This window comes from Pan paniscus, chromosome 21 (assembly GCF_029289425.2).
Source record: "Pan paniscus chromosome 21, NHGRI_mPanPan1-v2.0_pri, whole genome shotgun sequence".
Taxonomy (NCBI): domain Eukaryota; kingdom Metazoa; phylum Chordata; class Mammalia; order Primates; family Hominidae; genus Pan; species Pan paniscus.
Genome location: NC_073270.2, coordinates 19,396,349 through 19,417,554, shown reverse-complemented (window position 1 = coordinate 19,417,554; position 21,206 = coordinate 19,396,349). Strand labels below are relative to the sequence as shown.

Genomic DNA, 21,206 nt, shown 5'->3' with positions numbered 1-21,206 from the left:
TTTTAATAGACACATCAACCCAGATTGAATAAAGTACTCTGGTCTTCAACACTAGGTGCCACATAATTACTGCTCTTCAAGATAATTATTCAGAGTAGTAACTGACTGGTAATTTTTTTCTTCAAAGCTATCTCTCTACTAACACAAAACAATTTAAAGCAGTTTTATTGAGGAATATAAAGCCCAGTACTTAGCAATTTACTTATGTTGCACAGAAAAAAAAATTGTCTGGAAAAGGAGCAATTCAGTTTAATTAATTTTTAGGCAGCAAAAAAATCCTAAGGACATGCCTAACACGAGTTCAGTCTATGTGAGGACCATTTACGTGGACAATCTTCATCATTCCTCATCATTCTAATCTGTGCTTCTCTTAAGCCTTGAAAGTAAGAGGTTGTCTTCAGCATGTCGGGCAATGCATTTTATCGAGCTTGTTAGCTCAGTCTAGGCACTCAATGGGCTGAGTCAAGTGAATACCCGGTCATAAGTATGTTTGAGGACACATGAAAGAAGTCTTTTCAGTTTTTCCAGTTTTACTTAAGCATCAAAAAGGATATCAGATGTGGAATGTCTAAAAACAGCAATTGAGCACAGTGGTCTCAAAACCTTTTTGACAAAACACTGAATATTGATTAGGCTTAATCATTTATCTTTTTCTCTAACAATAAGAAAATACAAATTCTAATATTTTTCTTCCCTTACTCCCATGGATCATCTGCATGTCCATCACAATACATGTAACACTCCATGTTGGGCTCTCACCTGCTTGAAACAAAAGGGTGCTCCTGTGGTTGTGCAGGTCGTGCTTGCTGCATGGGCATGGCTGGCTTGGTCAGGCCCAACATATCCTTAAAAAAAAAACAAAAAGATTCATTTCCAATGACACTAAAAGTGAATGACTAATTTTTAAGAAATGTCCTCAGCTGGGTGTGGTGGCATGTGCCTCTAGTCCCACCTACTCATGAGGCTGAGGTGGGCCAATGGCTTGAGCCATTGAGCAATGATCACACCACTGAACTCCAGCCTGGGCTACAGGCTCTTTTAAAGAGACCCCAGTCTCTTTTTAAAAAAAAGTCCTTGTTTCTGCTCCTGTACAAGTAAGGTACAAACCTGTATTTGCTTTGCAGTTAAATCCTTGGTCCCTCGGAAGACATAACTTTTGGAGATTCCTTCACAGCTTAGCTCATGAACCTGCACCATCCTTCCAAATGTGATCAGACCCACCAGAGCATCTGGAGGAAGAAGACTCAGGGACATCTGCAGGGACTCTTTGAGTGCTTGAAGGTCATCTTCCTCCAGGCATGTGTCAATCACATAGAGAAAGATCAGAGGGGACTGAGCACCTCGCTTTGGGCAAAGAAAAACAGCATAATGATCAATATACAAATAGACTTAACCAGCACTTTTTAAGGCAAATTAGGTATGAAAATTGTAAGTCTTCATCTATATTTAGTTTTAGGAGATAAGGACATCTATACAAAGCTCTAACTTATTAAATGACTTAGATTTTATTAAATCAAACTAAAGATAAAAACTATTTGTATCCAACAACTTTGCCAACATTTTTTAATACTTCCTACATGCTAGACATTGTTTCAGGTCCTGGGACACACAGTGAACAGAAAAAACAAAGACTTCTACCTGCCTCAAGGAGCAAACTTTCTGGAATGGAGACGTTAAGGGGGACTGCAAACACTAGGAGGAGAGGCAGAGGGCAGAGTCAACTGTTAAACAGAGAAGTCAGGGCAGCCTCATTTAGAAAGTAGCATATGAGCCGGGTTCATGCCTGTAATCCCAGCACTTTGGGAGGCTAAGATGGGAGGATTGCTTAAGCACAGGAGTTCAAGACCAGGCTGCCAACATGGCGAGACCCCGTCTCTAACAAAAAAAAATATATAAAAATTTAAAAATTAGTTGGGGATGATGGCATATGCCTAAGGTCTCAGCTACTCAGGAGGCGGAGGCAGGAGGATCCCTTAAGCCCAGGAATTTGAGGCTGCAGTAAGCTATGGTTGTGCCACTACATACCAGCCTGGACAACAGAGCAAGACCCCACCTTAAAAAAAAAAAAAAGAAAAAGAGGGCCCGGGCACAGTGGCTCATGCCTGAATCCCAACACTTTGAGAGGCCAAGACGGGTGGATCACGAGGTCAGAAGTTCAAGACCACCCTGGCCAACATGGTGAAACCCTATCTCTACTAAAAATACAAAAATTAGCCAGGCGTAGTGGGGTTCACCTGTAATCCCAGCTACTTGGGAGGCTGAGGCAGGAGAATTGCTTGAACCCAGGAGGCAGAGGTTGCAGTGAGCTGAGATCGTGCCATTGCACTCCAGCCTGGGTGACAGAGCAAGGCTCTGTCTAAAAAAAGAAAAGAAAAAAAAAAAAAAAAAGAAAGGAAAGAAACAAAGAAAGAGAAAGAAAAAGAAAGTAATATTTGAGCAAAGCCTGAGGGAAGAGAGGGAAGGAGCACCACAGATACAGGGGAGAGCTCCAGCCTCAGGGAAAAGCTACAGCAGAGGTCCTCAAGCAGGAGTGTTAGCACATTTGAGGAGAGTCAAAGAGGCCCACTGGGCTGAATGAGGACACTAGCAGATACTGGGGTTGGAGTGGTAACACGTGGGGCTTTGAAAACAGTCTTTTACCCTGGGTAAAAGACAGCCACTTTCTCCAGTGGGGTTTTCTGAACAGAGAAGTAACATGATTTTTTTTTTTTTTTTTTTTTTTGAGACGGAGTCTCGCTCTGTCACCCAGGCTGGAGTGCAGTGGCGCGATCTCGGCTCACTGCAAGTTCCGCCTCCTGGGTTCACGCTATTCTCCTGCCTCAGCCTTCCAAGTAGCTGGGACTATAGGCGCCCACCACCACGCCCGGCTAATTTTTAAATTTTTTTTGTATTTTTAGTATAAAAGGGGTTTCACTGTGTTAGCCAGGATGGTTTCGATCTCCTGACTTTGTGATCCCCCCGCCTCAGCCCCTCAAAGTGCTGGGATTACGTGTGTGAGCCACCACGCCCGGCCGATTTGTTTTTAAAGAATTACTCTGGGCTGCCTCCTTTTTCGGACTCAGCCCGCCTGCACCCAGGTAAAATAACAGCCTTGTTGCTCACACAAAGCCTGTTTGGTGGTTTCTTCACACAGACACATGAGATATTTGGTGCCGAAGAGCCGGGTCAGAGGGACTTCTTCAAGAGACCAGTCCCCTGTCCTCACCCTCACTCCGTGAAGAGATCCGCCTACGACCTCAGGTCCTCGGACCAACTAGCCCAGGGAATATTTCACCAATTTCAAATCGGGTAAGTGGTCTTTTCACTCTCTTCTCCAGCCTCTCTTGCTACCCTTCAATCTCCCTGTCCTTCCAATTTCAGTTCTTTTTCCTCTCTAGTAGAGACAAAGGAGACACCTTTTATCCATGGACCCAAAACTCCGGCGCCGGTCACGGACTCAGGAAGACAGCCTTCCCTTGGTGTTTAATCATTGTGGGGATGCCTGCCTGATTATTCACCCACATTCCATTGGTGTCTGATCTCTGCGGGGATGCCTGCCTTGGTCATTCACCCACATTCCCTTGGTGACAAGTCAATTGTAGGGACTCCTGCTTTGGCTGCTCACCCACATTGCAGCCCAGGGCTGCTCCCCACCCCCTACTCCGTGTCTCTACCCTTCTCTTTAAACTTACCTCCTTCACTATGTGCAAACTTCCGCCCTCCATTCCCCCTTCTTCTCCCTTAGCCTGTGTTCTCAAGAACTTAAAACCTCTTCAACTCTCATCTGACCTAAAATCTAAGTGTCTTATTTTCTTCTGCAACACCACTTGGCCCCAGTACAAACTCGACAATGATTCTAAATGGCCAGAAAACGGCACTTTTGATTTCTCCATCCTACAAGATCTAAATAATCCTTGTCGTAAAATGGGCAAATGGTCTGAGGTGCCTGACGTCCAGGCATTCTTTTACACATTGGTCCCTCCCTAGTCTCTGCTCCCAATGCGACTCGTCCCAAATCTTTCTTCTTTCTCTCCTGTCTGTTCCTTCAGTCTCCACCCCAAGCTCTTGAGTCCTTTTAATCCTTTTCTACGGACTCATCTGACCTCTCCCCTTCTCCCCAGGTTGCTCCTCACCAGGCCGAGCTAGGTCCCAATTCTTTCTCAGCCTCTGCTCCCCCACCCTATAATCTTTCTATCACCTCCCCTCCTCACACCTGGTCTGGCTTACCATTTCGTTCCACGACTAGCCCTCCCCACTTGCCCAACAATTTCCTCTTAAAGAGGTGGCTGGAGCTAAAGGCATAGTCAAGTTTAATGCTCCTTTTTTCTTTATCTGACCTCTCCCAAATCAGTTAGCATTTAGGCTCTTTTTCATCAGATATAAAAACCCAGCCCAGTTAATGGCCCGTTTGGCAAAAACCCTTAGACGCTTTACTGTCCTAGACCCCAGAGGAAGGCCCCCAGAGGAAGGCCATCTTATTCTCAATATGCATTTTATTATCCAATCCACTCCTGACATTAGAAAAAGCTCCAAAAATTAGATTCCAGCCCTTAAACCCACAACAGGACTTAATTAACCTCGCCTTCAAGGTGTACAATAATAGAGTAGAGGCAGCCAAGTAACAACGTATTTCTGAGTTGCAATTCCTTGCCTCCACTGTGAGACAAACCCCAGCCACATCTCCAGCACACAAGAACTCCAAACGCCTAAACCGCAGCTGCCAGGGGTTCCTCCAGAACCTCCTCCCGCAGGAGCTTGCTTCAAGTGCCGGAAATCTGGCCACTGGACCAAGGAATGCCCGCAGCCCGGGATTCCTCCTAAGCCGTGTCCCATCTGTGCGGGACCCCACTGAAAATCGGACTGTTCAACTCACCAAGCAGCCACTCCCAGAGCCCCTGGAACTCTGGCCCAAGGCTCTCTGACTCCTTCCCAGATCTTCTCAGCTTAGTGGCTGAAGACGGACGCTGCCTGATCACCTCAGAAGCCACCTAGACCATCACGAGCTTTGGGTAACTCTTACAGTGGAGAGTAAGTCCGTCCCCTTCTTAATCAGTACAGAGGCTACCCACTCCACATTACCTTCTTTTCAAGGGCCTGTTTCCCTTGCCTCCATAACCGTTGTGGGTATTGACGGCCAGGCTGCTAAACCTCTTAAAACTCCCCAACTCTGGTGCCAACTTGGACAACATTCTTTAATGCACTCCTTTTTAGTTATCCTCACCTGCCCAGCTCCCTTATTAGGTCGAGACATTTTAACTAAATTATCTGCTTCCCTGACTATTCCCAAGCTACAGCCACATCTCATTCCCGCTCTTTTCCCCAGTTCAAAGCCTCCTTCGCATCCTCCTCTTGTATCCCCCAACCTTAACCCAGAAGTATGGGATACCTCCACTCTCTCTCTGGCAACCGATCACACGTCCATTACTATCCCATTAAAACCTAATCACTCTTACCCCGCTCAATGCCAATATCCCATCCCACGGCATGCTTTAAACGGATTAAAGCCTGTTATCACTCGCTTGTTATAGCATGGCCTTTTAAAGCCTATAAACTCTCCTTACAATCCCATTTTACCTGTCCAAAAACCGGACAAGCCTTATAGGTTAGTTCAGGATCTGCGCCTTATCAACCAAATTGTTTTGCCTATCCACCCCTTGGTGCCAAACCCATATACTCTCCTATCCTCAATACCTCCCTCCACAACTCATTATTCTGTTCTGGAGCTCAAACATGCTTTCTTTACTATTCCTTTGCACCCTTCATCCCAGCCTCTCTTTGCTTTCACTTGGACTGACCCTGACACCCAACAGGCTCAGCAAATTACCTGGGCTCTACTGCCGCAAGGCTTCGCGGACAGCCCCCATTACTTCAGTCAAGCTCAAATTTCTTCCTCATCTATTACCTATCTCGGCATAATTCTTCATGAAAACACCCGTGCTCTCCCTGCTGACCGTGTCTGACTAATCTCCCAAACCCCAATCTCTTCTACAAAACAACAACTCCTTTCCTTCCTAGGCATGGTTAGGTACTTCTGCCTTTGGATACCTAGTTTTACCATCCTGACTAAACCATTATATTAATTCACAAAAGCAAACCTAGCTGACCCCACAGATCCTAAATCCTTTCCCCACTCCTCTTTCCGTTCCTTGAAGACAGCTTTAGAGACTGCCCGCACACTAGTCTCCCTAACTCATCCCAACCCTTTTCATTACACACAGCCTAAGTGCAGGGCTATACAGTCGGAATTCTTACACAAGGAACGGGACCGCGCACTGTAGCCTTTTTGTCCAAACAACTTGACCTTACTGTTTTAGGCTGGCCATCACGTCTCCGTGCGGCAGCTGCTGCCACCCTAATACTTTTAGAGACCCTCAAAATCACAAACTATGCTCAACTCACTCTCTACAGTTCTCATAACTTTGAAAATCTATTTTCTTCCTCACACCTGACACATATACTTTCTGCTCCCCAGCTCCTTCAGCTGTACTCACTCTTTGTTGAGTCTCCCACAGTTACCATTGTTCCTGGCCCGGACTTCAATCCGGCCTCCCACATTATTCCTGATGCCACACCTGACCCGCATGACTGTATCTCTCTGATCCACCTGACATTCACTCCATTTCCTCATATTTCCTTCTTTCCTATTCCTCACCCTGATCACACCTGGTTTATTGATGGCAGTTCCACCAGGCCTAATCGCCACACACCAGCAAAGGCAGGCTATGCCATAGTATCTTCCACATCTATCATTGAGGCTACCACTCTGCCCGGCTCCACTACCTCTCAGCAAGCTGAACTCATTGCCTTAACTTGAGCCCTCACTCTTGCAAAGGAATTACGTGTCAATAATTATACTGACTCTAAATATGCCTTCCATATCCTGCACCACCATGCTGTTATATAGGCAGAAAATCACTACACAAGGGTCCTCCATCATTAATGTCTCTTTAATAAAAACTCTTCTAAAGGCCGCTTTACTTCCAAAGGAAGCAGGAGTCATACACTGCAAGGGCCACCAAAAGGCATCAGATCCCATCACCCAGGGCAACGCTTCTGCTGATAAGGTAGCTAAAGAAGCAGCTAGCATTCCAACTTCTGTCCCTCATGGCCAGTTTTTCTCCTTCTCATTGGTCACTCCTGTTTACTCTCCCACTGAAGTTTCCACCTATCAATCCCTCTCCACTCAAGGCAGATGGTTCTTAGACAAAAAAAAAAAAAACAAAAAAACCTCCTTCCAGCCTCACAGGCCCATTCTATTCTGTTGTCATTTCATAATCTCTTCCATGTAGGTTACAAGCCATTAGCCTGCCTCTTAAAACCTCTCATTTCCTTTCCATCGTGGAAATCTATCCTCAAGGAAATCACTTCTCAGTGTTCCATCTGCTATTCTACTACTCCTCAGGGATTGTTGAGGCCCCCTCCCTTCCTTACACATCAAGCTCAGGGATTTGCCCCTGCCCGGGACTGGCAAATTGACTTTACTCACATGCCCTGAGTCAGGAAACTAAAATACCTCTTGGTCTAGGTAGACACTTTCACTGGATGGGTAGAGGCCTTTCCCACAGGGTCTGAGAAGGCCACTGCAGTCATTTTTTCCCTTTTGTCAGACATAATTCCTCGGTTTGGCCTTCCCACCTCTATACAGTCCGATAACGGACCAGCCTTTATTAGTCAAATCACCCAAACAGTTTTTCAGGCTCTTGGTATTCAGTGAAACCTTCATACCCCTTACCATCCTCAATCTTCAGGAAAGGTAGAACGGACTAATGGTCTTTTAAAAACACACCTCACCAAGCTCAGCCTCCAACTTAAAAAGGAGGACTCTGTCAAGGATAGAGCCCAAAAACTCACCAACCAAGCAAGTAATTATGCTGAACCCCCTTGGACACTCTCTAATTGGATGTCCTGGGTCCTCCCAATTCTTAGTCCTTTAATACCTGTTTTTCTCCTTCTCTTATTCGGACATTGTGTCTTTCATTTAGTTTCTCAATTCATAGAAAACCACATCCAGGCCATCACCAATAATTCTATACAACAAATGCTCCTTCTAACAACCCCACAACATCACCCCTTACCCCAAAATCTTTCTTCAGTTGAATCTCTCCCACTGTAGGTTCCCACGCTGCCCCTAATCCCGCTAGAAGCAGTCCTGAGAAACATCACCCATTAATCTCTCCATATCACCCCCAAAATTTTTTCACCGCTCCAACACTTCACTATTTTGTTTTGCTTTTCTTATTAATATAACAACACAGGAATGTCAGGCCTCTGAACCCAAGCCAAGCCATCATATCCCCTATGACCTGCACGTATACATCCAGATGGCCTGAAGCAACTGAAAATCCACAAAAGAAGTGAAAATAGCCTTAACTGATGACATTCCACCTGTGATTTGTTTCTGCCCCACCCTAACTGATGAATGTACTTTGTAATCTCCCCCACCCTTAAGAAGGGTCTTTGTAATTCTCCCCACCCTTGAGAACGTACTTTGTGAGATCCACCTCCTGCCCGCAAAACATTGCTCGTAACTCCACTGCCTATCCCAAAACCTATAAGAACTAATGATAATCCACCACCGTTTGCTGACTCCTTTTTCGGACTCAGCCTGCCTGCACCCAGGTGAAATCAAGAGCCTTGTTGCTCACACAAAGCCTGTTTGGTGGTCTCTTCACACGGACACATGAGATAATTATTTCTGATAAAAATGGAATAAAACTAGAAATCAATAACAGAAGAAAGCAAAAATATCAACATATATATGGAAATTAAACTCACTTTTGAGCATGCTCATGCTCAAGGGTTGTAAGACTTAATATTGTGAAGATGTTCATGCTGCCTAGTGAACTACAGATTCAATGCAATCCCTTTTCAATTAACAATTTTTTTTTTTTTTTAGAAATAGAAAAAGTAACCAACAAATTATATGGAATCTCAAAGGACAATAAAGAGCCCAAAAATGTGGCCGGGTGCAGTGGCTCACGCCTGTAATCCCAGCACTTTCGGAAGCCGAGGTGGGTGGATCACAAGGTCAGGAGAACGAGACCATCCTGGCTAACATGGTGAAACCCCGTCTCTACTAAAAATATTTTAAAAATTAGCCGGGCGTGGTGGCAGGCACCTGTAATCCCAGCTACTCGGGAGGCTGAGGCAGGAGAATGGCGTGAACCCGAGTGGCAGAGCTTGCAGTGAGCCGAGATCGTGCCACTGCACTCCAGCCTGGGCAACAGAGCAAGACTCCATCTCAGAAAAAAAAAAAAAAAAGAAAAAAAAAAGAGCCCAAAAATGTTTAAAAAAAGAAACAATGTCACCTTTTCTAATTTCAAAGCACATTACAAAGCTACAGTAATAAAAACAGTGTAGTTCTGGCATAAAGACAGACAAGTTTTCCAATAAAACACAATGTAGCAGAAATGCAAACCTCCAACATATGGGTAAACAGTTATTTGAACAGCTATGTTCATTGAAGCATTATTCACAAAGGCCAATATTTGAAAGCAAAACAAACTTTCCTCACTGAATAAATGAATAAGTACAATTTGTAAAAAAAAAAAAAAAAAAAAAAAAAAAAAGAATTACTGTGGCTGCTGGGTAAAGAATAATGTATAAATAGGCAATGGTAACATCAGGGAGAACAATTAGAAGATTCAAGTAAGAAGCAGTGGCTGGCCCAGGGCAGTTGGTAGTAGGGAGGGGGAAGTGGGTGGATTCTGGATAAATTTCGAATATAGAGCCAATGGGATTTTCCAGTGAATTAGATATGGAACATGAAAGAGAGAGGTCAAGGATAAGTCTAAGGTTCTGAAGCTAAACAACTAGATGATGGAGTACCATCAACTGAGATGAAGAAGGCTACAGAGAACAGGTTTGGAATTTAATCAGTTCTACCTTTTTAGTAGCCTTCTATAATGTCAGGACTTGAAAACAATGCCAGTAGATGCACACACATCAAACCTAAAGGTTAGGATCCTGCTGCCCTCACAGTTTTAAGTCCCCTGCCCAGGTAAGAGACATGGAAGACAAAGGATTTCAAGAGAAATTCAGTATTTAACATTGCTCATTAAATGCACAACAAAGAAATTACCTGTATCACGTACTCAATTGTAGAAAACTGGGGCATCAATTCGGCAGGTTGATTCACCTCAGATATGCCTCCATAAGCTGGAGGAAACTGAAAAGAAGGAAACAGTTTTATTAGGGTTGGCATATCTATATTACACTTCTTATTTTCCATGTGTAAAAATGATAATGATGCCAAGATGAGAGGAACACTTGAGCTCAGGAGCTCCAGACTAGCTTGGGCAACACTGTGAGACCCTGTCTGTATACAAGAAGTAAAAAAATTAGTTGGGTGTGGTGGCTCACGCCTGTAGACCCAGCTACTCGGAAGGCTGAGGTGGGAGGATCACTTGAACCCAGGAGGTTAAGGCTGCAGTGAGCCATGATTGCGCCACTGCACTCCAGCCTGGGAAACAGAGCAAGACTCCGACTCAAAAAAGAAGAAAAAAAATGGTAATGACCACGTATTTATTCTGAAAGCACAAAATACAGGACACGTTAAAAAACATAAAAATCAGCATTTAAAACTTCTAACTCTGCCTTATATTTATATCATTTCTGTTCTCTTAAAAAATATTTTTTAGAGCAGTTTTAAGCTATTGTAACTTCTAAATGTTTAAAAGCACACTTTATGTTGCCCAGGCTGGTCTTGAACTCCTGGTTTCAAGTGATTTTCTCCCCTCAGTCTCCCAAAGTGCTGGGATTACAGGCATAAGCCACCATGCCTAGCCAAAAACACACAAATGAAAACCATTTCTTAAGTTTTGCCCTGCAAATTAAAGGCTGAGATTTCACCTATCTCATCAATAGTTAATAGTCTAAATAAAGCCAAAGACTTTATTTAGGTTTATTATTTTGGCTATTATCAATAAAGTAATACATATGGAATGTAGAAAAATTGGCAAGTCCAGGAAAATAGAAGCAAACAAAGGAGGAAAAACCCCCCAAAATCCTATCACCTAGAAGCAGCTACTGTCAACCTCCTGACAGATTTCCTTCCAGACTTAAGCACAGTTGAGAACATTCCATATATACAATGTGGAACTTGTTTTTTCCAGTCAACATAATGCCACAGGCATTTTCTTTTGTTTTTAAAACTCTCTGCAAATGTTTTAAATTCACAGCTTGTGGGTTGGCTTATAATCCAAATAGTCTTTAGCTTTACATTAAAAATACAAGTTGAGGTGCATCTCCCCAAAGTGAGCAGATGACCACTCCAGGCCAGTGACCTCAGAGTGACCAAATGCAAGTGCTGCTGAGGAGCTGACAGGCAGCTTTAGGGGCCTCTGGTTGGGACAGAAGGGTACAACTGAGCATGCGAGCCCCAGCAAGAATCTCAGTCAGAGCCAGCAGAAGACTCTAGCCCCATCCTGGCCATGACTGCCCACTGACTGCAGCTCCCAGCAGGGATAAGCTCGATCTATGACTACAGACACACCAGCCACCTCCCAGCAACCTGGAGAGGCCCTGTTCACCCACACAGTCAGCCAGCTGCACAGAAGGGAGCAAAGGAGATGGAGATCACCCTGATCCCTCCGTCTTCCAGCTCTACATTCATTTAGAGCTAGAAAACCCCCACACTGTCCAGCTAGGAAGGTTACAAAAGATTATTTCCACTTAGGACACATAGACTTGCAGATCATACTTATAAATTGGCAGGTGACAATCTTAGGTAAGCATAATAATACCAAATACTTATATGACACTTACCATGTGTCAAGCACTGTTCTAAGTCCTTTATACTCATTAACTCAGTTTAATTCTCACAATAATCTCATGAAGTGACTATAGGTATACTATACTATCATCCTAATTTTAAAGACAAGGAAGTTGAGGCACAGGCAGTTAAGTGACCTACCCCAAGTTACACAGGAAATAAGTGGTAGATCTGAGAGCCAAACCCAGGCAGTCTGGCTACAGATCTCTGGCTCTTTAGCCACTATGCTACCCTGCCTTAGAATTACTATAATAAATTATATTAAACAAAGACATTAATCCTAAATGTAATACGGAGCAGAAATGCTTTTAAGATTTCTATATACTTCTGAATCTCTCACGAAGATATATTTTAAATGACATCTGCTTATAGTTTCTGAACCTATGGTCAGTCATCAATTGTACACTGTCCTCTTCATCACTAGACTTATATGCTGTATCTGAGAATGAGTAATTGTAATTATGATCAAATATATGAACAAATGCATGTGAAGAGCTTAAGATCTGTTAGAACAGTGTACACTATGCTGGACACAAATTTTTTCTAACAACTTTATTGAGGTACAGTTTATGCAACATAAAATTCACTCATTTTAATTATACAAGTCAATGATTTTTAGAAAACGTACAGTTGTGCAATAATTACCACAATCCACTTTTAGAACATTTCCACTACAGGCACAGTTACTTTTTTTTTTTTTTTGACACTCTTGCTCTGTTGCCAGGCTGAAGTGCAGTGGCACAATCTCAGCTCACTGCAACCTCCACCTCCCAGGTTCAAGCGATTCTCCTGCTTCAGCCTCCTGAGTAGCTGGGACTACAAGTGCGCACCACCATGTCCAGCTAATTTTTTATTTTATTTTATTTTATTTTATTTTATTTTATTTTGAGACGGAGTCTTGCTCTGTTGCCAGGCTGGAGTGCAATGGCTCAATCTCGGCTCACTGCAACCTCCGCCTCCCGGGTTCAAGCGATTCACCTGCCTCAGCCTCCTGAGTAGCTAAGACTACAGGTGGCTGCCACCACTCCTGGCTAATTTTTGTATTTTTAGTAGAGAGGGGATTTCACCATGTTGGCCAGGATGGTCTTGATCTCTTGACCTCATGATCTGCCCGCCTCAGCCTCCCAAAGTACTGAGATTATAGGCGTAAGTCACCCCGCCTGGCCTAATTTTTGTATTTTTAGTAGAGATGGGGTTTCACCATGTTGGCCAGAATGGTCTCGATTTCTTGACCTCATGATCCACCCACCTCGGCCTCCCAAAATGCTGGGATTACAGGCATGAGCCACTAAGCCTGGCCGCACAGTTACTTTTATAGAGAAGTCTCTCTTGTGATTTGTGAGCTCCTTCTAGTTTGGTACTTTTAAAATTTTTAAATCAAAAGAAGCTCAACACTGATACCTGGACTCTAAAAGTTAGAAAGATCAGAAAATGAAAATTCAGTAACGTACACTATCCAATTAGAATATACTGAAGTCAAGAGAAATATGAACAACAGGTGCTTTCTTTGGGTCACAGACTCACTGCCTACAGAAAATGTGTAAGAAAAGGGAATTCAATGAATACCCCCTCCCCAGCCCCAAGCAAATGACAAGGACTCAAGAAAACCACTCAACAGAATAAACCACAAATGTTCAAATTCAATATTGTGCTTAACAAAAGTTATCACCCTGAGTTCAGCAGAAACTGCTCACTGCCAGCGTAAACACAAATTCAACCTAACTTAATTTTTTTCATAATACAACTAAAATAAAACATATAACATTTTTTAAAAATAATTCACATACCTGATTTCTTTGAAAACAGAAATTACAGGCCCAAAGTTTCGCTCGATAATCAACCTGACTGTGAGAAAGATAAATATTATAAGTAGGTACCACTTTTATTTTTAAGGTAGAAAGCGTTCATTTGTAAATTTCAAGTTCAGTAAATCACACAAGTAAGTGTTTCTATGTGTATGCATAAGTATGAGTATGCAAAACGTTCACCGCAGTTAGAATTCTGGCTAAGTACACCAAAATTTCCATCAAACAGCCACAGTGAAGAAATACTAAATCTTTTTCTCTTTTCCAATTTCCTAATTTTTTAAATGTCATGATTTATATAAATTATACATTATTTCTCTCTTGCCTTTTATCTTAACATACTCTTCATGATTTTTTTCTAACATCTTTATTGTCCGGCTATGTGAAACTACTAAATTCCAACATTAAAAGCATATTTCACACACAGGAAAATGCTTCTAGATTTTTAACCTGACTTAGCCCATTTTAAGAAAAGTTGGGCAAGCACATTTCACTTCCTCAAATTGGTTCAAGATAATGCTTCAGTTACTTTTCCCTTATTTTCTACATTTAGAAAATTAATAGCCAGTGGCTATGCATTCACATATGGGCACATTAAATAAAAGCAATGAGAATGAAGTAAAAAATGTTCCCTTATAAAAAAATTTTATGACACTCTCTACCTGTTTAAAAATCATTTCAAATAATGCCCACATTTAAAAGAAATAGGTCACTATCTCAGGCACAAAAAAAAAAAAATTACACTTAACAAATTGTTAAGAGTTAAAATTTCTTCTGCCTGCTACTTCTCCTTGCCATATAGCATCACTGTACCAGGGAAGCATGAGAAGACGGTCTAAGCTTTCGAATTCTTCTGGGAAATTACTTTAAGAGGAATCAATAAAGTCTACAGTTAAGCCAAAAGCAAACTGATTATCAGCCAAAAAAAAAAGTGAATTACAAATCCTCTTCCTCTACCTCTACCTCATTCCTGTAAGATTCCAATTTTATCTGGAATTATCAGGCCAGGGAGATTTCTACAAATATTCACCACTTACTACTCACCACAAGAATCGTTTAGGAGTCTCATCATCTACTACTCATCACAAATTTGATGACCTGCCCAAATTTAATGACTTTTATGAGCATCACATAAACTTCATAATATATTGTATTTATCATTTTTACCAGTTTCAAAAGAATCCATACCAAAGTGGGTTGAGAACAGCTTTACAAGTTGGCCTGCTGCAAAGCACAGGTTCATATTGTACAGGAGGTAGGTCTGGACGTTCTTTCAAAGGAGTAAGGAGACAAGCCAGGGGTACAACCATTCTTGTAGCCTCCAGCCGGCTGGAAGGCCACACGTTCCAACTAAAACGCACACCATCCCGTTCTTCATTCTGCTGGATGAACTCCAGGTATGTCGCCATAGTCTAAAAGGGAACTGAAGATAAAACTTTAATTACCTTAATGGTATGTGAAATTCTGAACTAAATGTCAAAAAAAGAAGATGGGTCATGTAACACAGTGTTTCTCTTTTTTTCCCATCTCAGCTCACTGCAGCCTCCACCTCCCGGGTTCAAGCGATTCTCCTGCCACAGCCTACCAAGTAGCTGGGATTACAAGCCTGTGCCACCAAGCCCGGCTAATTTTTTGTATTTTTAGTAGAGGCAGGGTTTCACCATGTGGCCAGGCTGGTCTCAAACTCCTGACCTCAGGTGATCCACCCGCCTTGGCCTTCCAAAGTGCTGGGATTACAGGTGTGACCCACTGTACCCGGCCCAACTAACACAGTGTTTCTTAAATACTTGGGAAGAACCTGTTGCTGCAGAATGACAGTATTTCTTTTCCATCTGATACCCAAAGGCAGTTAACCGCACAGTTATCATTGATCACTGCTCCTTTCTCACCTCTCCTTTCAAGCACTTAAAAATAAATCAAAGGAGTGGGAGGTTTACAATCACCTGATCATCTCCAAACTACATGTAGTTAAATACTACTACTTCAAACCTCCTCACAGATCACATGTCCTATCAGTCAAGCCAATTTCAGCCCCTTGCTCAAGGGTAAGTCTTGAACCCTGTTTCAGCATCCAACTATCTTCCTCTCTAATCTCCTTCCTTTCTTCCTCTATTAAATTTTACATTCCAAGTGATTTTTTTTCAGTAGCGGGGGGGTGCTCATTCCCTTCCGCACTTTGTTAACTTTGGAGAAAAGAGCTGGATACTGATCTTCAAGTTTGGTTCATAATGGGAACCAGTTTTGAGCTAAATTATTTCTACTTGGTATTACCAAAATTACTATTATGCTGAGTCTCACCAGAACCTCTTTCCTCACCACGGTTGCTTATGTTCATGCCTTGACAGGCTGTGGTCAAGGCCAGGTGTGGTGGCTCACACCTATACTCACAGCACTTTGGGAGGCTGAGATGGGCGGATCACGAGGTCAGGAGTTCAAGACCAGCCTGGCCAACATAGTGAAACTCCGTCTCTATTAAAAATACAAAAATTAGCCAGGTGTGGTGGCACGTGCCCATAGTCCCAGCTACTCAGGAGTTTGAGGCAGGAGAATCATCTGAACTCGGGAGGCAGAGATCGCAGTGAGGCGAGACGATGCCATTGCACAGCCTGGGCGACAGAGCCAGACTCTGTTTCAAAAAAAAAATGAAGACTGTGGTCAGTAAAACTGTCCTACAGGCTAAACTCTCAAACCCAGATGATCCCAACTTCATTAAGTATTTATACATCCTGTTCATATCCTAAAATCTAGGGTAACACACAACTCAGCTATTGGGGTTCAAGGGAACAAGTCCCTCAAGAAAAGTAGTAAAAAGGCAAATTAAAGAGTCTATCAAATTAACGTGGCCTCTCGCGCCCACTTCCTGAATATGGATAACAATTGTCTCTGTTATTTTGGGAAGTACCATACTGTAAATAATTTTGATTAAGGCAGTAATATTGCATGGCTAGAAAAGCAAATGAATTACTCTACTACATAAAGCCCAAAACACAAGAATTCCAATGTTTGCTCCAACTGAAACTCTAAGAAATCTGTTTATTTCTGGCAACGGCAAGAACCTGAAGCACTGTGTGCACAGGAAGCACTCTGGAGCTTCATGGGAAGCAAAGGGATAACTAAAGTCGGAATGAAAGCAAGTTCTATCACAACTCTTAGCAAGTATGTCAGCAGATTTCATTAAATAACCGTCCTCTCTCAAAACGTTCTTTATTAAAAGGTACTGGCGGCCGGGCGCGGTGGCTCACGCCTGTAATCCCAGCACTTTGGGCGACCGAGGCCGGTGGATGACCTGAGGTCAGGAATTCAAGACCAGCCTGGCCAACATGGCAAAACCCCGTCTCTACTAAAAATACAAAAATTAGCTGGGCGTGGTGGCAGGTGCCTGTAATCCCAGCTACTCGGGAGATTGCGGCAGGGAGGACTGCTTGACCTTGGGAGGCATTGGTTGCAGTGAGCCGAGATCACGCCACTGCACTCCAGCCTGGGCGACAGAGCGAGACTCCATCTCAAAAAAAAAAAGAAAAAAAAAAAAAGAAGCTACTGCCTCCATCTAATGGTTTCCAAGCATGTACAGCCTAAGACCTGCTCCCTCCTTTTCCTACTGCCTGTTTCCCTCACCCTTCTAGGGTCTGGATTCTTAGCAGTGGACACATAATCCAAGGGGACTATAGAAGGTCCACTAATCATCTGAAGTTATGCGCATGAGGGAATATGCCGTTTTTCTAGGGAGAGGGGTCCATAGCTTTTACCAAAGTATCGGGGAAGGTATCTCAAGAGGTAAATAACTGAAAGTATGAATTAGTGAATGAATGAAAGGCCTGGAAAGATAACAGGAGAATATGCCAAAAAATCTGAACCACCCTTATCGCGCCAACTCGTAACTTCTCAGGACACAGTGACCATGTGTATGTAAGAATAAGTGAGGTTTAATCCTTGAAGGGAGTCCAAGGCCCTGGGTTCCAGTTCCAGCTGTCATGAAGCAAAAGTCGTTTCACTTGTCTGAGTCTTGAGTTTCTCAACTATAAAACGGGAGTTGGGTCCTTCCAGGTGTGCGCACTCCGCAATTCTGGGGAAACTGGAGCCAGAAATCGGTCCCGGCCTGGTGCGGGACGACACCCGCAGGGCACTCCCGGATCATCGATTCCCCCGCTACCCTAAACTGTCAAGAAAAGGCCTCCTCCCAGAAGCCGCTCACCTCGCCCCCGGCAGAAACTCATACCCGTGCCCTCGGCCCTCCGTCACCTATGCGCCCCGCTCACCTGGCCGGAGCCGCTCACCTAGCTAGAGCCGTCCTCACCCACAGCTGCAACAGGCAGGCTCCGGCTGCCACCGCCAAGTCCAGCTCAGCTCTCAACCGATTGGCCAGCGCCCCAGCGCGTCATGCCACGGCGCTGTCCACTGGCCAATCAAAGAGCGCTTCTCCGACGGACTGGAGGAAGCGAGAGACTCAGAGAAGCTCTGCCACCATCTTGGAACAGGGCAAGACAGGTGTATCTCGCACTTCAAAACGAGAGTTCCTCGGAACACGTTTCCCCACCCCTAAACGTTTCTGTTTCAGAAAACCCCGGCGCCTGCCGCACCGTTGCCTAAGCGCAGCCAGCGCTCCTCAGAGGTTCGCCCTGATACAATATGACATCCGCTCGTCTCAGTGGGAAGTCCCGCTGATCGCCTTAGCTACCGGAAAGCGAGAACGATGACGTATGCTCGCGGAACACGGAGCTGCACTGGTTGGAAGAAACTAAGGCTGCCGGAAGAAGGCATTAGCATGCGGAAGGGGCGGGGCGGGTGGTGAGCGCGGCGGCGCTTACGCACTTGCTGGTTTGGGAGTCGGTCTCTGTGGATAGTTAAGTTTGAAGTACAGAGGTGTGGTGGTGCTTCACGTTACAAGCTCTCCTCCCGTCGCTTGCTGTAATGTCTTGGCGCTCTCAGCGGAGGCTGGCACTAGCGCACAGTCCCTATCATCCTTCTACATGGAGATAAATAATTGAGAACTGTAATATTCAACCATTTTAGGAGAGTAAGCTTATAACTACATGGAACACAACTTTCTTTTAAAAAATAATTCCAACTTTAAGATTTAGGGGGTACACTGCGTATTTGTTACCTGGCTATGAGGTTTCGAATTCGAATGATCTGGTCACCCAGATACTGAGCATAGTACCCAAGTTTTTCAGCCCCTCCCTGCCTCCCTCCCCACTCTAGTAGTCCCCAGCGTCTATTAATGTCACCTTTGTGTCCATGTGTGCCCAATGCTTAGCTCCCACTTACAAGTGAGAACATGTATTTGGTTTTCTGCTTCTGCGTTAATTCTTTTAGGATCATGGCCTCCAGATGCATCCATGTTGCTGCAAGAGGCACGATAGAACACAACTGTATAAAGCCACCACAACCGTTTTTACACACGCTGACAAGTGGCAAACATGAACACGTCATTACTGTGACTCAGAATTGTAGTCTCTGTAGCATATAAAAATAAGCAAAACGATGTAAACATAAAATTATGCAAGAACATATCTAGGCATCCAGGAAGTATCCATTAATTAGCTCAATTTAATACTAAGTTTTAAGTTATCTACAGATCATAGAAAGTATTAATAGTTTAAGGCACAAAGAAACAATTACTGTTAAATGTGAGAATGATTCAGTTTTGTTGAACAAATTCACATTTTTCAGGATCTTAAACAATGTAATGTTAATATTAGCTTATCAATAGTAAACATAAATTTAGGAAGTTCAGATTAATTATTCTCGGTAAGGAAACAAACTCAAGTAAAATGTACACATGTATAATACTTAACACTGAGAAAAGACATAGCTGGGATTTTTTTTTAACCAAAACTTAAAATAATATTATTCGCCAAAGATTTGCCTTGATTATTTGAACCTGGATTCTTTCTGTACTAGCAATTTCTGTAAAAAAGATTGTTATAGGACCATCAGGTTCGATTGTCCATTGTGCGGTAACAGAAAGAATAGGAGTTGCAGCAGATAAAGAGTTCCATAATCAAGTGGCAGCCAAATGAGACAAGAGCAATCCTCAAATCCACCTCCCCAAGAGATTAGAGATGGCATTTTTAAGAAGTCTGGAGGGGCAATGGGCTAAAGTGTGGGGATTTCTGATTGGTCAGGAAGTGAGAGGTGAAGTCATGGGACAGGGAGATGAAGAAACTTCATTCCAGTGTTGTTTCTTGGTGGAGGTCTTTATTTATTTATTTAAAAAAATTTTTTTTTGCAAAGCAGGGTCTCACTTTGTTGCCCAGGCTAGTCTCAAACTCCGGGCTTCAGGCGATCCTCTCACCTTGGCCTCCCAAAGTGCTAAGATTACAGGTGTGAGCCACTGTGCCCTTCCTGGTGGGGATCCCTAGACAGTTTGGCATAAGCTGTTTTGTGGGAATTCAGGATCTGAAAAATACCTTAAGCAATTCCTGGGTACAAAGAGCTAGTGTCAGAGATTCTGTGGATAGGAGCAATCAGGGAGTAGGTGATCAGTGTGCTGCAAGGCTTTTGGTTAGTTAGCAGCTGCAGGGAAGTGAATTGAAGGGCACCAATGCACCCTGGTCAGTGCCTAACTAACCTGCCTAAAGCCTGGCTTGTAATCTTGTTAACCCTGTCAGGATGGTTTCAGCATCTTTAAGAAATTTTGCATGCATAAGTTTAATTTACTTATTTTCTGGAATTTTAGAAATAATTGATTTACATGTGTTTATTTCCATGAGTGAATTATAACAGAGCTCCTTTAAGACATGAAATAATCTAACTTATTAAAACTTTACAAAGGTAGTAAGATTTTTTTACTCCCACAACAAGAGGGGAAGGCCTTTGTTGATTACAGCCGGGAAGACACATAGACACATAGCATATAGCTTTGGTTCTACAACTTTGGCCACAGGTCGAAAGTAAATTCAGAAACATAAAAATTCAGTGGACTAGATAACAAAAAGCTGTTCTCCTTCCCAATGAGCATGGAAGTCTTAACTGATTTGAACTCATAAGTAGACAAAAAGGCAAACAAACAAAAAGACTAACAAACCAGATTTTTCATCATCTCTTATCCAAAAGAGAATAGATCTCTAAAAACTATTAATTCACTTAAAGAGATCACCAAATGTTCAGAATGTAAAACCTAGTTCCTAATTTTTGTTTTTTTTCTGAATGAGGCAATGTATTAACCCAGCATGGTTTGTTCCAATGCTTCTTGTTGGCAGCTGCCACCTGTCCGGCAATTCTGTCCAGATCTCTCTGTCCCTGAGGTGTCAGTTTGCGGCCCCCATCTTGGTCCTTTTCCACTATTTTCAGCCCCTCCAGGGCTTGGAGGACCCGGCGGAGGACACTCTTGAAGCCTCGGCCGAAGTGGCTGGGCATGACGCTGTTTCTCTGACGTCCCCATAGATCTTGGTCATGGAGCCAACCCCAGCGCCACCCTGGAGGTACAGGTGCCGCGCTGTGGAACCAGCTCGTGTGTAGAACCAGTTCTCAACGTAGGGAGCAAGCTCTTTGTGCTTGGCCAGCTTGACGGTGTCCACCCATTCGGGGACTTTCAGCTTCCCGGACTTTTTGAGAAAGGCTGCCAGAGCTCTGACGAAGTCCCGCTGGTTCACGTGGTTTACAGGAACTCCAGGCATCCTGCGGCTTCCGCGCTGCCAGCCAGGGGA

General features: G+C 43.5%; 1 protein-coding gene and 1 pseudogene across 3 annotated transcripts in view; both read right to left on the bottom strand.

The window, feature by feature from the left end:
• Positions 1-18,327, bottom strand: part of SEC23B (SEC23 homolog B, COPII coat complex component) — a 53,646-nt gene extending 35,319 nt beyond the window's left edge. The window contains exons 1-6 of one of the 3 annotated variants that reach the window (XM_014342984.4): positions 17,832-18,327; positions 14,746-14,980; positions 13,540-13,597; positions 10,061-10,147; positions 1,108-1,344; positions 760-845 (exon numbers count right to left, since the gene is read on the bottom strand). In XM_014342984.4, the coding sequence (XP_014198470.1) occupies positions 760-845; positions 1,108-1,344; positions 10,061-10,147; positions 13,540-13,597; positions 14,746-14,966 (689 nt within the window). In that variant the 5' untranslated portion in view covers positions 14,967-14,980; positions 17,832-18,327. Of the gene's footprint in view, positions 1-759; positions 846-1,107; positions 1,345-10,060; positions 10,148-13,539; positions 13,598-14,745; positions 14,981-17,813 lie in introns of all 3 variants that reach the window. The other 2 variants (XM_014342985.5, XM_003810614.6) reach the window with 2 other exon arrangements.
• A 2,310-nt stretch (positions 18,328-20,637) lies between these two features.
• LOC100987624 (small ribosomal subunit protein eS19-like) lies at positions 20,638-21,206 on the bottom strand (annotated as a pseudogene).